Source organism: Geospiza fortis, unplaced genomic scaffold (assembly GCF_000277835.1).
Source record: "Geospiza fortis unplaced genomic scaffold, GeoFor_1.0 scaffold27, whole genome shotgun sequence".
NCBI classification, from domain to species: domain Eukaryota; kingdom Metazoa; phylum Chordata; class Aves; order Passeriformes; family Thraupidae; genus Geospiza; species Geospiza fortis.
The window spans coordinates 5,821,430-5,835,504 of NW_005054329.1; the positions used below are offsets into that span (position 1 = coordinate 5,821,430).

General features: G+C 45.3%; 1 protein-coding gene across 1 annotated transcript in view; it reads left to right on the forward strand.

Annotated features, from left to right (window-relative positions):
• The first annotated feature begins 1,302 nt into the window (after window positions 1–1,302).
• Window positions 1,303–14,075, forward strand: part of URM1 (ubiquitin related modifier 1) — a 15,275-nt gene continuing 2,502 nt past the window's right edge. Inside the window, exons 1-2 of the mRNA XM_031057312.1 lie at window positions 1,303–1,319; window positions 2,280–2,383. Of these exons, the coding sequence (XP_030913172.1) occupies window positions 1,303–1,319; window positions 2,280–2,383 (121 nt within the window). The remainder of the gene's footprint in view (window positions 1,320–2,279; window positions 2,384–14,075) is intronic.

A 14,075-nucleotide genomic window follows, 5' to 3' on the forward strand; every position in this document is an offset into this window, starting at 1 on the left:
GAACGTCCTGTGCCAGGCCTTTTTTTTTCTTTCACCTCTTTCAACCTCTTTGACTTGTTTAGGTTTTTTTTTTTTAATTTTAATTATTAAAATAATTTATGAAAACCTCCCCTTCGTTTCTCGGCTTTTTTTTTTCTGAGCTGTCTGTGTGTGTGTTTGTGTGTGGACACGTGCCGTCACTGTGCTTTGTGTTTGAGCCCTGTCAGGTCTGTAAAGCTGCCAGGTTCTCACTCTGTAGCATTTCAGTTTCCAGGCCTTTGCTGCTGTAGGATCAGCATTGCTCATGCTCTGGCCCTGGGGTCTTAAAGCATTTGCAGTGGAAGCTGTGCATATTTGTGGAAATACTTGTGTTATTTCGTTAAAGCCTCCTTTTAGCAGAAGCTAAAAGGCAGCTATTTATTCGCTTTTTCCCACCCTTTCACGAACACAGAAATGCCATAACCCTTTAAATACCCTTCTCCTTAAGAATCCTTTCCTCTATCTTTCCCGCTTCCAGCTGCAGCAACTCTCCTAATTTTCCCAGAAGAGTGAGATGCATTTTTGCTTCCCTTGGAAATGCATAAATGAGCTCTCTATGTAGGAACCACAGCTGAGTTCCCCACAGCTCTCGCCTTACAGAAGGACCTTATCTTGCAATCTACATTTCCCGCTGTAACAAAGCGTGACCTTGTTTTCATTACATGAAAAAATGTTTTTCATATCATTGTTATGACTCGTTCCCTCGCGTGAATCTCGGCTCATGTTAATAATCACTGCTTCAATTTTGAGATAACTGTTTGTTGTGAGCTGGTGGAAGAACACCAACAGAGTGCTCTTTAGGAGAGCTGCTGCATATAAGCAATGCTGCTGGAGGCATAACAAGGGTTCTGTTGTGCTCTGCCATTGCAGAGCCAAGGAAACCCACTGTGGCATTTTTAGATATCGAATTTAAAGGAACTTAATAACATCTGGAAGTATCTTTGTTGATACTTAGGTGGGGATTGCTTGTTTTAAATATTTCTCTTTAATATGATGGTTTCGAAGGGAGGAGAGGCACCAGTAAGTTCCCAGAAAGTAACTTCATATGAAAATTTTTCCAAAGTAATTGGCATTTAAGTTGGAAGAACATTTTGCCACAATTTTATGCCCTTTAAAAATGTGTTAGTCATTTTTCTTCCTCAGTTTAATATTAAGTGAACTGAGTTTTTTAAGAGTTCTCTAGTTGTTAAAACTTTGGCCAGGGTAGGTTGAGTCTAGAGTCAGAAGCTCACACTCTCTGCTGCTGTGTCCTGTAAATTAAAGTAGTTTTTGTGTTTATTATCCATGTCCCTGATCACATGGTAAAAGTTTTATAATTTGAGTTTGGCCTGTGGCCTTACAACATCATGGAAAATTACTGACGTTGGTAAAACTCAAGATTTTCACAATTGTACTTTTCCAGAACAGGAGTAGAGGCGAGGAGCTTGCTGAGGCTTCTAAGCTGTAGTTACAAAAGTTAGTTACTCTTTTGAAGAGCCTAAGGTTGGGTGCCTGGACCCAATTCAAATCCCATTCTTTTCCAACGTGTTTCCAGCTCCTTTACCTGCCAGCCTCTGCATATCCTGCTCACACCTGATCTCCTGTGCTTGCAGAGGCCATCAGTTGTTATCCGAGGGTATTCCCTAATGAATTCAAAGTGTCACAAGAGGGAGAACATCAGGTTGTTCAGTGGAGGAAGACTGTGTATTTATTTATTTCTGTTTTACCCTGTCACCCTCACCACTTGCTTCTCCCAGTCAAGTCTCCCTCTCTGGGACACTTTGTAGTGAGCAGATCAAGAAAGAGCTGCCAGGACTCTCAGGCTGCTGGCTCTGACTGCTCTGTAACTTTGTGTGAGTCATTTCCCCTTTCTGTGTGTTCACACTTGGGAACTGGGGGATTATTTATTCCAGAAGGATGCTCAATTTTTGAGATTTCTGGCCAGCAGGCGTTGGGGATGAGCAGTGCTGGATGGAGTGTGGTGACTGTGGTGTTGTTTGAGTGGAAGCAGCTCTGCACAGGGGTTTGGGAGCACATGGAGATGGGAACCATCCTCCCATCCCACTGGATGATGCCTGGCACCGTGGGGTTCTGGCTGCAGCAGAGCCTCCTCTCTGTGCTGGCAAAGGGAACTGGCAGCTTCCCCTGTGCACTTCTGGTTTGTGACAGGAAAAAAAAGACAAAGGGAATCCTGTGCTAAATATAGTCTGTGTCATTTGTTTTCTCTGTTGTGGCAGCTATGTAAATCGCCTCTTTTGTACTGCCTTCTTTTGACAATAAAGCAAAATCTCAGTGGTTCATTGTTTTTATTTCAGAGGTGGTGCAGAACTCTTATTCGATGGTGTCAAAAAGCATCAGGTGACTTTGCCCTGTCAACCAGAGCCTTGTGAGTATCAGAACCTGTTGGATAACTTCACAGAGGAACAACAAATGAAACAAAGCTGGTTTGTACAGCACTTAGAGTTGCCAGCAAGGATCAAAGTATTTTAAAAGCTCTTTCAGACATGCCATGGATCAGGAAGCTTGGCAAACAGGGGTTGGTTCTCAAGTCTGAGGTCTTTCCTGTTCTCTAAGCACTTGTGAATCAAGTCCTTCCTTAAGACTTTTGCCTCCCTCCTGCTGGATAGACAACAGCCTCTGGATGTTTCCATCAAGTCTACGTTTGTCTTTCTTGGTACTTGAAACCACCAATAACATCCTCTCTCTTTTGTTTCTTCCTGCCTGTTCTGAGGTTTCCAAGAGGCACATATATATATATATGTGTGTGTGTGTGTGTGGTTATGTGGTGTATAGATATATGGAGGGATGTGTAGCAATGTAGCATAAATGTTGTTTATCTACTCATTTGACCTTTCAAGTAAATGTGATTATTTTCATATGAACTCTGCAGTTGAAAACAGTAAACCTAATGCTCAACTAGGATGCTGGACATCCTGCCCATGGCCTTCACTGCAATAAAAACTCAGATTTTAGTGCTCAAGGGATAAGCAGTCGTAATTCCTGGTTTGCAATTTGGAATATCAATACTGAGCAGTGCTGCACTAACTCACTCACTTGTGTGCATACTTCAGTTGTAGTGTAATTTTGCCACAGGTATGTTCTGAATTTTTCTAGCTAGATAGCACTGCTTTATGCTATTGGAGTGGGATTATAAACCAAAATAACACAAAGCCATGAGGGAATGTTAGCAACCAATATCTCAAAATGGCTGATACCATAATCTAGGTGCTGGGAACCTCCAGGTCTGAAATCTTTTTGCTGTGCCTGGAAGTAATTAGAGATTGGTAGAAGTGCTTTTGATGCTTGGACATAAGTATGTGTAATTCAAATATCACAGGAGTACTGCAATATTGTGTTATCTTGTGGTTAAGGACAGGCACTAAGGCTCCAGAAACATGACCTGATGCTGATTTGCTTTGTGAGTTTAGTCATGTTGCTTAACTTTCCCCTGTTGCTAATGATATTTTCATGTATCACAAGAGAATTCAGCATTAAATTCCAGCACTGCTGAAGCACTTTAAGATCCTTAAATGAAGAGTAGCAAAGAAATACTAAACCACTCATTTAGTTGGTGTATAAACTTGGGGACTAGAGCATAATTTTCTTCAGTGCTCTGCAAATTTAAAGTACCCAGTAGCACCCACTGTTTTGGTGGTGTTGAAACCATGATCAGATGCTGAAGAAAAGAGGATTATTACAGGAGATGTTTATTCCTGCTAGGGGAGGGGAGGCTGTTAATTCCAAAGAGGGATTCTTGCAGCCCCATGGCTGTCAGCAGTGCAGTTGCATTGTTTGCCTGATCCATTCCCACCTGAAGCTGCTGGGAAGACTTCTGCAGCCTTAGTAGGATCTGCATTTATCCTAAGGGATAAATCTCTCCCTGAAGGCCTATCTCAGCCTCAGGGTTCAAACTCCTGATCTCCAGTGATTCATTCCAGATCCAGCTAACACATTATTGCTCCCAGCTTTTCCCTCTGCCTTGTTTTCCAGACACTGCTGTCCCTGTGGCAGGAGTGGCAGAAGTGGCAGTACCCCCTTGTCAGCTGCCCTGGTTTGCTGCTCTCTGGTGCCTTGGCTGTCAGGGAAGTTTAATTTTGGGGCTGGTTGTGGATTGCAGCATCTGAGGAGCATAAACTGAGTTGTGAGGCAGCTGCTGTGGTGACATTTACACCCAGCCCAGAGGTGGCCTGAATGTCTGACAGTAAGGCATTACTGGAAACACCACTCATGATACTTCCAGAAGACAATTATGTTGTGGTGGTGAGGAATCAATGGAATTATATCAGAAATTATCAATAATTTTCTTGAAATTTTATGTTGTTCTTAATGCTGTGTATTTCCCTTGTTCACACTAAGAAATTTTTAACTCTCCTATCTCTGGGTAAATAAAGATATGCATAGCCAGGTCCCTGCTGCCCTCATGCAGCCAGAATTGCAATGATTAGTGAAATAAAACAGCTCAGTTCTACTGGGCACATCCTGTTGCTCACCTTACCCTGAATGTCCATCACTGAATTCTCCAGGGAAAGACCTGTAGTATGAACACTACTTGAAGACCTGCACTTCTAACCCCATTTTAAGTGATTTCATTAGCTGCCAAGTTTATTTTTGGCCATTTTGGCCTCTCTTACCTACTCTTCCTTTTTTCTAGGTTATTTTTGTCTTTGTCCTCCTTTTTGCAGAACAGTTGCTTCTCTCTGGGTTATGGGGCCCACCTATATTTTAATTGTTTAGGCATTTTTATACATATCTCAGAAGGGAAGGGAGGTGGAAAATTATATGAAGAAATACCTACAAATATTTACGTGAATAAAACAATTTGTGCTCCATAGTTGGCAGGGGCAGTCAGTGTTCTCTAAATGATAATGTTGCTTGAGCAAACTCTTTATGTGGTCATTTCTTTTTTTCTGGTAACAGGCACTAGATGGAAAGTAGGTGGGTTCCAGATCCAGTTAACTTTTTCAAGAAGATTTGATTCTCTGTCCTTTTCTGATGCTTGGAGTTGGACTCCTGGAGGGATTGGGAAAGGCAGGAGGAAGGAAGCTGCAAATGGGACGAGAGCAAGCCACAAGGGATACAGCCACGTGGCAGGACCTATTTTTATTATCTGAGGGGCATTTTGTATCCTGATGTCAATTCTTTAGCAGTTCTTTATTTCCAAAGTGGATCTGTCTCAGGCTGCATTTTGAAGTTGCTGCCAAAGTGGGAACTTAGAAAGGTGTGGTGTATGTGCACAGGCAGCAGATTTACCTAAGCCACACTTTGTGCAGGACTGTGTGATCTTGTAGAGCTGCTGCAGAAAGAAGACCTCAAGTTAAACAAGAGTCTTGTCCCAAATTTCTGGCTATCCTGATGATTTCACTGATAATGATGTTTGAGGATCTAAAGGCATTATGCCCTGTTGGCTTCTTCTGCATAAAAACAGTGTGTGTGGGAGAAAGCAGCTGGGGGAATAACGATATTTGTCACATGGAGAGAGGATTAAATTGGCAGGGAAATCAACTTTATTTTCAAGCATCTAAGAGGCTATTAGAGACAATGGAGCATAAAAGAGAGAAACCCTAGATTAAAAACTGAAAATGTATTTGGCAGCCTTCTCCTGAAACAAGCCACAGCAATTTAACCAAGTGCTTCAGTAATCAAATAGATCATTGTATGACAGCTCTGCAAGTGATGCTGGAGCTCCTTCCTCCATCTCTCTGGGACTCACAGTGGTGGATTTGTCTTGGCCATGTGAGTTGCATGGATGCTGGTGGAAGGGTAGGAAGTCACTGGCATTGTTTAACCCTTGTAGTGGTTTCAGGTTTAGCTCAGCTTCATCATCTGATGAAGAGTGTTTACAAAACCTCTCTGCTGTGCTGTCTTCTGGATGTTGTACTCAGAGGTTGGGGTTGTGTGTAAAGTCTCTGGCACTTGTGCTGCGGGCTGCTCAGCTGCTGTCACAGACCTTTGAATTCCAACTTCTCATGTGGCTTCAGTGATGGGACTCATGATTTTGGAGCAGCAGTTTCACTGGTGCTCACTGGGGCCTTCTGGGCTAATCAAGAATTCACATCTATTTTGGCACTTTACAAGTCTGAAAGGTTAAATTATTAATCAGCTTGTTTTGGTAATTGTTTGTGGTTTCCCTTTACCAAAACTCAAGGGAATAAAAGCCCACTGCCAGTCAGATTTTTTTTAAGAGGGAAAATTAAAATAATCTACCAAATGCTGCTTCTGTTGAATCCCTGTAGAGAAGAGCATGGTGTGCTCCTCGAGAGCTTTGCTTTCCAGGGGCCTTGTTCTGCACAGCATGGAGGACTGCTGGGGACTTGGGAGCATTCATCTTCTGGGAGAAGAGCCTGGGGATCCTGAGAGATCAGACCTCTGTTACAGGCAGGGTGGCTTACAAAATAGAGCATGGCATGTGTTCAGCATTGACTGGGGTGCTGGACCAAAAGAACCTGTAAAATCCAGAGCTGCAGTTGGCGTTGGCTGTTGGTAAGTGCTAGTGCTGGGTGGTACATCGTAGTTGAGTCATTAATATTCTGGCATGCTTTTATTGCTCTGTTTATTATTCCTAACATTTTAAAACTTGCTCCAAAGAAAGAATAAAAATATATTTGCTAATGTAGAGGCTTATTAGCAGAACGGTAAAAAAACCCCCATAGATCTGTGGAACTTCATGCAGTCAAATCTTTTTAACCACAGTGTGTGGTACTTGCAGCTCTCAAAGGACTTGGGTTATTCCCCTCCTCGTGCATCCCACTCGTGCATCTCTTTTAGGCAGGAAATTACAGATTTGGTGGCAAGGGAAGGGGGCTCGGTGGGTGATGCAGGATGGGTGCTCAGCAGTCAGGGTGGGTGAGCAGTGTTTGCAGTGTCAGAGCTGTCACGATGGGATGGAGCATTCCTGGCGTGGGGCTCAGCTCCCGGTGCCTGTCCCAGCGACTCCCTTTGGAGGGAACAGGGAAATAAACGCTCGTCCTCACAGTCCCATCACCCTCCTGGGAGGCCGTGGAGCTGCTTTACCGGATCAGCTCATCCCAGCTCATTGTGGAAGGAGCTTCCCAGGCACTGGGAAACCAGCTCTTGTGTGTGACCAAATCCCTGGGATAACAAAGCCTGGCTGTTACACCCTCCTTCCCAGCCGCTGTATTGCAGTGCGGACACCTAGCAGGATAACCCCTGCGTCCCACCCCCCTCCTCTGGCTCTTTTCTCTCGGTGGGATTTGCTGTGCTGACAGCGCTGTTCAGAGGGTGGCAGCGGAGCAGGGCTGGGGAGGAGGATCCGGGCCCTTTAAACCGCTTAGCATGCGGTTCACACGGCTCCGGGCCAGCTGTTCCTTTCTCCTCCTGCCCTCACTCGCAGGAGTTGTTTGCTGAGCTCAGAGCTCCTGTGCAAAATTGCTTTTCAAAAGAGCCACTTTCTGCTTAATTAAACAATGAGCCGCCGTCCCTCTGCACATCTGTAAAGCTCCCTCCGCAGCCCCTTTATCCCACAAACTGCTCCATTCTTACCTCCATTCACTTGTAAATCTTACCCCCCCCTCTCCTCCACCCTGATCATCTCACTGGCCCTTTCTTTTTCCCTTTCAAGTAAGACTGAGGAGCTTGGAGTATCTGTGGGGGTGGCTGGGTTGGGTGGACAGGAATCGGTTTAATGGTGCTTGGCCCTGTATGAAAGCCTAATAATAGCAAAGCAGATCTGAGCCCAAAAGTGAGAGGCGATTTCTGTATTTAGAGGAATAAAATCATGGCAATTTCCTGAGCTGAGCTGAGACACTGACTCATCCAGCAGCCAGAGGGGACACAGCCACCAGCCAGGCTGGGAGGGGGGCAAGGATTTGACTTCAAGGCATTTTCTGATCCAGCTGGCAGTGCCAGGGAAAGCCCAGCCCAGGGAATTCCCTCGGCCAGGCTGGCTGTGTGCAGAGCAGTGCCAGGCTGCCAGGGAATCCCTCTGCACTCTGGCAGGAGCAGCCACCTTCCTCCGTGGTTGCACATCAGCTCTGTGTTGTCTCTTTAACAGCAATAAGGTTTTAATTTTCAGCCCTCAGTGCACACACCCAAAACTCAGGAACCGGGAAAATAGGAGAGAGGGGAAATTTCAGTTTGCTGGGTTTTGGCAAAGCTTTACACTGGTGGTTAGTAATGCATTCTCTGAATTGTCTTGCTGAGAGCTTAAAAAAAATTTAACACACAGTAACATTCAAGGTTAAACAGGATAAATGAATGGAAAAGTGATGAGGTGGGATAACTCCTTTATCATTGAGAAGGACAGATTATAGCCAGCGTGATGCAATAGCATCTAGTATAGATTGATAGGGAGGAATGAAGAAATGGGAGTTTAGTGCATTAGCAGAAGATTTCTGACTGCAAAACTATTAGACCATGGCACAGTCTCCTTGGGGTTTGGTAGCAGGTCTACAGTGCTCAAACCTCTTAAAATCAGAGCAGACAAGGCTCAGGATGGTCTTTTGTTGAGAATAATTCTGCACTGGCAGAGGGATAAAATCACAGGACCTGTTAAGGAGATGCTTTTTTTAATGTCTGCAATCCCCAGGCTGGTACTTGGCTGCTGGGGCAATCGTCTTTGAGGCTCTCTCAGCTCCCTCCTTTGACAATTTTGAACGAGAGGCAAGACCCTGGGCCAACACTAGTGATCTGTGATCCTAATTAAAAGAGACAGTTTGGTGCACTGGCATTTATTGGGGAGCCTGAAGTGACAATAGCGTTGGGTGTTACGGGATTAGATGCTCTGACTTTGGAAATGAGTAGGGATTAGGTTTACCCTGAGAATCAGCTCGAAGCTGCATTTTTTGTCATGGGAGCTGATGGATCTGGAGGCTTGCTGCTGGCTAGCAGTGGGATTGGAGATCCCTTGAACTTGTATTTCCCTACCAGCAATCTGTGGGGAGTGGAAGATCCCAAGCAGCTCCTCTCCAGTTCATAAGCATTGTGATTAAAACCTCAGGGCTGAGAATTGCTGGGTGATAGCTGGGATCTCAGTCCTCACTGCTGACAGGAAGGCTCTGAAAGACCTCTGTGATCCTTTCCCATTTTGTGGACACAAGAAAATTAAGAAGAGCATTGCTCTTCTAGGTGAGAAGCAACAAAAAGACGTCTTAAAGCAATTAAAATTTACAGAAGCCAAGACCTTGCTGTTCATTTGTGGCAGACAAGAACAGATGAGGGCAACGATTGCAATTCTCTTTTGCCTGTTACCCCCTAATTAATTACCCCCTAATTTCTTCCCTAATACTTCAATCACTGCCCATTCCAGTGTGTGGCAAGATTGGCTTGTGCACTTGTCAGAGAAAATGGATTTTACTCTTGCTGCAAAATTTGCCTGGCTGCTCACTCTGCATAATACCAAATCCATTTGCCTGTGACTCCATTTATATCAGCCATTCCAGGTCTTCTTCTGCAGTTTATGGCACACCATGGTCTGCTTCAGAGAGTGATTTGCATATCAGATGGGAGGCTGGAGGAGTTGGAAGGATCCCTTAGATCTGGTTTTGAGCTCTTTTAGAGAGCAGATCCCTGGAGGGTCTGCTCGGATCCGAAAGCAAAGAGCAGTCACACACCTGGAAGAACAGCAGGTATTGGGAGCTGGTTTGTCTGTTTTAAAAAAAGCTGCTTAAGCAGGGAAAGGGACATACAAATTGTTTTTCCATACATTTCCATGCAGGCAGGGGGAATAATGGCAGAGGAGCGGCAGGGAAGGGGCTTTGTCATGGTTACAGGCCGGTGGCTGAGAATGTGGGTGGAGCAGCGCTCGTCCAGAGTTAGTGACCTCAGCAAATTGGAGCTCAGCCATGGTCAGTATGATAAATGATCTTATTCTGGGTCAAAGAAATGGTACCCCACAGGGAGGTGTCCGCAAGGCGGCCCGGGAAAGCGCCGTGCTCCTGCAGCACTGACCCCTTAGTGACCAGTGCCACATATATCTTATTTACTGCAGACCAGAAGGGAATTTTCCATGGTTCAGCCTTTATAGGGATCCCCTATTTCCCTGAAATAATCTCCCAGTTCTGCGACCAAGGCAAGAAAATGGGTGTAATCACACCTTCTGGGTGCCCTTCGAGGCTTTGTGCAAGTTTGTATGTGGATTTTAAGGCTGGGGACACAGAGATGTCTGGTCCTTGTGTGTGTGTGTGAATCTATGAGCAACCTGTGCAGCTCCTTGGGAGCCAAGGGCTGTGTGTCTGTGTCAAATGGTATCAGGGTTTCACAAAATCCCTCCATGTTTCTGCACCTTTATCAGTTCATTGTGAGATCCTTCTAGTGCAACACCCAGCTTGGTGTTTCTTATTCGAAGCACCTGGTTTCTCTCTGCCCACAGTGAGTACCCTCTTTTCTGAGTTGTCACTGATGGATCTGTCAGGCCCAGGAGGTTTTATTGAGCTAGGAAAGATCTATGGATTTCAGCCCAGCTTTTGAGGGTGCAGATGAACCCAGGCAGTGCTAAAATGGACTATTAGAGAGGAAGCTCAGCAGATTCTTCATGGAGGAGGGCAGTGCAGGTGGTCAGGCCTTGGAGGATTCACAGGAGGGCAGAGCAGACTGTGCAGTTCTCTCTGCCACAACCAGGAGTGTTTGTGGTGCAGCTGGGCTGAACAGAAGCCGAGGCTATTGGGGCTTGTGTGCTCTCACTGCAGTTCCTGCATCCTCTTGCGTGACAGGCAATGACTTTGTGTCACTCCCAGCACACATCTCGTTTTCCTGAGCGCTGTGTTTCGCTGGGTGATGGCTTTTCTGCATTCATTGTGGGCTTGAGCTCCCATCTGTGCACTTGAACTAAGCAGTTTTCTCAAACGGTTGTCGGTTTTTCTTTTTTTTAATTAACCTTAGATTATTTTTTTTCCCTAAGAATTTGGATAGGGTTGATGTAGTGCTAGCACAAGCAGCAGAAGCTGTCTCTGTGTAGAAATAAGACAGGGATTTCCTACCATGTGCTTCAGTCCCTCCTTTGCAGTTTGAGAATATTTCTGCTTCCTTGGCTGCTTCAGTCTTGCTTCTCCTCTGCTGCTGCCAATGGGGAGGACAGTTAATGAGAATTAAGAGTGCATTTTTTGATGTTATATTTGTTTGTTGTGAGTGAAATGCCAAAAATATTTCAATAAGACCATGCAGCAGTGATAAAAATACATCATTCCTGGGATGAGCTGGGTTCGAGTTGGTGATGCTGGAGCAAAATGCTGTATTGTCTCAGCTCTCACCTGAACCTCCCTCTGGAGCCAAAATGCACGGTGGGTTTTGCAGCCAAATCACAGCACCTGTAGTACAGCTGTGCTCCTGCCAAAGCAGATGCCTCTGTTCTGTGATGGGGCCAGCTTCAAACCAACCTGAGTGTGAAATCGTGGCATTGTAATGATGGTTTAACTTCCCAGCAGATGTGGTGCCTGACCAGGCTGAGATTTTTTCCTTTATATGTCATCTGTAGAGAACCTGCTGTTTGCATAGAAAATCCTTGGCCCAGGCAGCTGGAAACCTGTTAGACCTCTAGCATAGTATCAGAAAGGAAATGTCTTAGGAACACTACTTATGTCAGCTGTAAGAGATAAGCAGTTGTGCTATAATTTACCTCTTATTATTTCCATCATGAGAACACCGAGTCCTGAGCTGTTGATCAAGACTGCTGTTTGAGGCACTGAGCTGCAAGATGGCTTCTCCACAGACCACTTGCAATGGAAGTAATCTTGTTCCTTTTCAATATCTTATTTGTGGGGAGATAGTTTTGGTGTGGCTGTGGTCATCTGCCATCCTTTATAATTGATTTGTTCTAGTAATATTGGTGTATAGCACATAGAGAAATGAAGGTGGGTGAAAAAAATTCAATGCTGATAAAACAGATGAAAGTATTGTCTTAAAGTTGGCTGTGGAGAAAGGATCTTAATTTTTGTACCTTTTGGAGTAGGCATGCATAGGGATGTCTGGGGTTTTTTCCTACTGTTTAAATTCTTCAGTATGTGTGTACGTGACTTCTGGGTAGGAGTAAATGAATGTCGGCTCAGGTGGGACTGAAAATAACATTTGTTATGGGAAGAGATGGCTGAGGGAGTCTTCCAGCTCAGCCTGGAATAAATCAGTCCCCTCTCCCCTCCGTCCAGGCTGCTTCTAGGTGGCTGCCTTTTATCCAGCCAGTGCAGCGTGTTTCTGTTTAAATGATCTCTCCTGAAAGGTCCCAGAGGAAAGGGCTGCTTATTCCATGCAAGGAGAATGGTATATGGCACAGCTCATTGTTGTGTGCCCTGCTGCAAGTGCATAAATATGAAACAGCTCGCGGGCGATGCTGCGGTGGGGCTGGTGTCCCCTTCACACCCCCCTCCCTCTCCTGAAGGCTCCTCTCCATCTTCCTTCCTTTACAGCTTTCATTTCTTGGTGATGGAGAGCGGGAGCCATTTGGGTGTGAGATCCTGAGGGCTTGACTGCAGCAGTGTTTTTCAGGGGAAGGTGAATTAATGTGGTTAACTCCTGTTCTGATGGCTGACCGGCTGTGGTGCACACGTGTGTGTGTGTGTGTACACACATATATATGTATGTATGTATGTATGTATGTATGTATGTATATGTATGTAAATACACACACCTTCTCAGTGGTGCTCCCTGTCCCTGGTGCATGTTGCTAGGAAAGAGGCACAAAATGGCCTATTTTGTTCTTTTAACTACAAATCATTACAAGGCAGTCGTGGGTTGGCCCCAGGCAGGTGATCCAGCTCCCCAGGCAGTTTGGAGGCACAAAGCAGCTCCTTTTGCCCAGATCAGAATGATCCAGGGCTTGGAGGTAGCAGTACCTGTTGTGCTCTAGGCAGCCCTGTGGTGAGACTGGGGTTTTGGGGCAGAGTGCTGGTTTGGAGACATCAATGCCCTGGGAAGGCAGGGGGAACAGAGGGGATCTCAGAGCATCCCCCTCCCCCTTTTCCTGGGAGAAGAGGCCCCCATCTGCTGCAGATGGACATATCCCCATTGCCTGGTTGATGTGCACCTGTCTACAGCAGGGCTGCTCATCCTGGGTGTGACAGAAGCAATGAGGGTGACATTATTTGGAACAATCCCAGTTTGGCTCTGGGTAGCATCCATGATCCCATAAAATCCTGGGGTAAGGCCTGGGCTGAGTCAAGCCACTACAAATGCACACATTATTGCTGGTCATGAAGCAAACACATGGGGAATGGTACACAGAGTGAATTTAACTCAGAGAAGCACGTGTGGAAAGATAACTTATGACTACAGCGAGCTTACTTCACATAAGAAACCCATTCTGCCATCCCTGCTCCTCCTGGAGCAGGGCTGCAGCCCTCACTGGTGGATTTGTGCCTTCAGAAAGCTTCCTTGCTTCTTGAAAACAAACAAAACTCTTTTGGGGCTTTCAAAGGGCTGTTTAAAGGAGCCCCAGGAGAATAACTGATTGTGGATTCGGAATGATGAAGTGGTTTGTGGAACAGTGAAATATAGAGGCAAATGCAGGAGAACTCCACTTTGCAATTTGTCAGCTTCTCTAAACCCTGTAACGGATTGTTCCCCCCCCTCTGTCTCTTCTCACCTCTCCAATAGGAAATTAACTGATGCTATCACTAAAGAAATTGTTTTTGCCTCACAAAGTAAAATTGATACTATAAAAACCCGCCAGCAGTGTCTCCTCCTCCTTTTACATGAAGACAAATCCTTCCTGTCACCTACTGAAATGGAAAGATAAAGGCTGAGCTTTAATAAAGAAGCTCTAAGCATAAAGTGTAGAAGGAGGGAGCAGGCACAGCATGGAACACTCCACAGCAGCAGGTGTGATGCTGAGGGATGCTGTAAGTGTCCAAAATGCAACTATGGGCCAGGGCCCTCCTGTCTGTTTAATGCATGGCCATGGACAGGTTTGGGCCCCAGAGCTCCCAATGTCTCCAAGAGTTTGTGCTGGTTTTGGTGCAAAAGTGTCTGTGTTTGCTCCATTCAGGTTCTTAGGCTTGTTTGTTTGGACTTTTAATATCTAATTAAATGCACAAAAGAATTAGACATGATTTGTTGGGTGGCAAGATAATGCACAGGATAAGGGATGTGTCAGAGACCTGAACATCAGGAATCTGCTGCCAGACTGGTGCTTC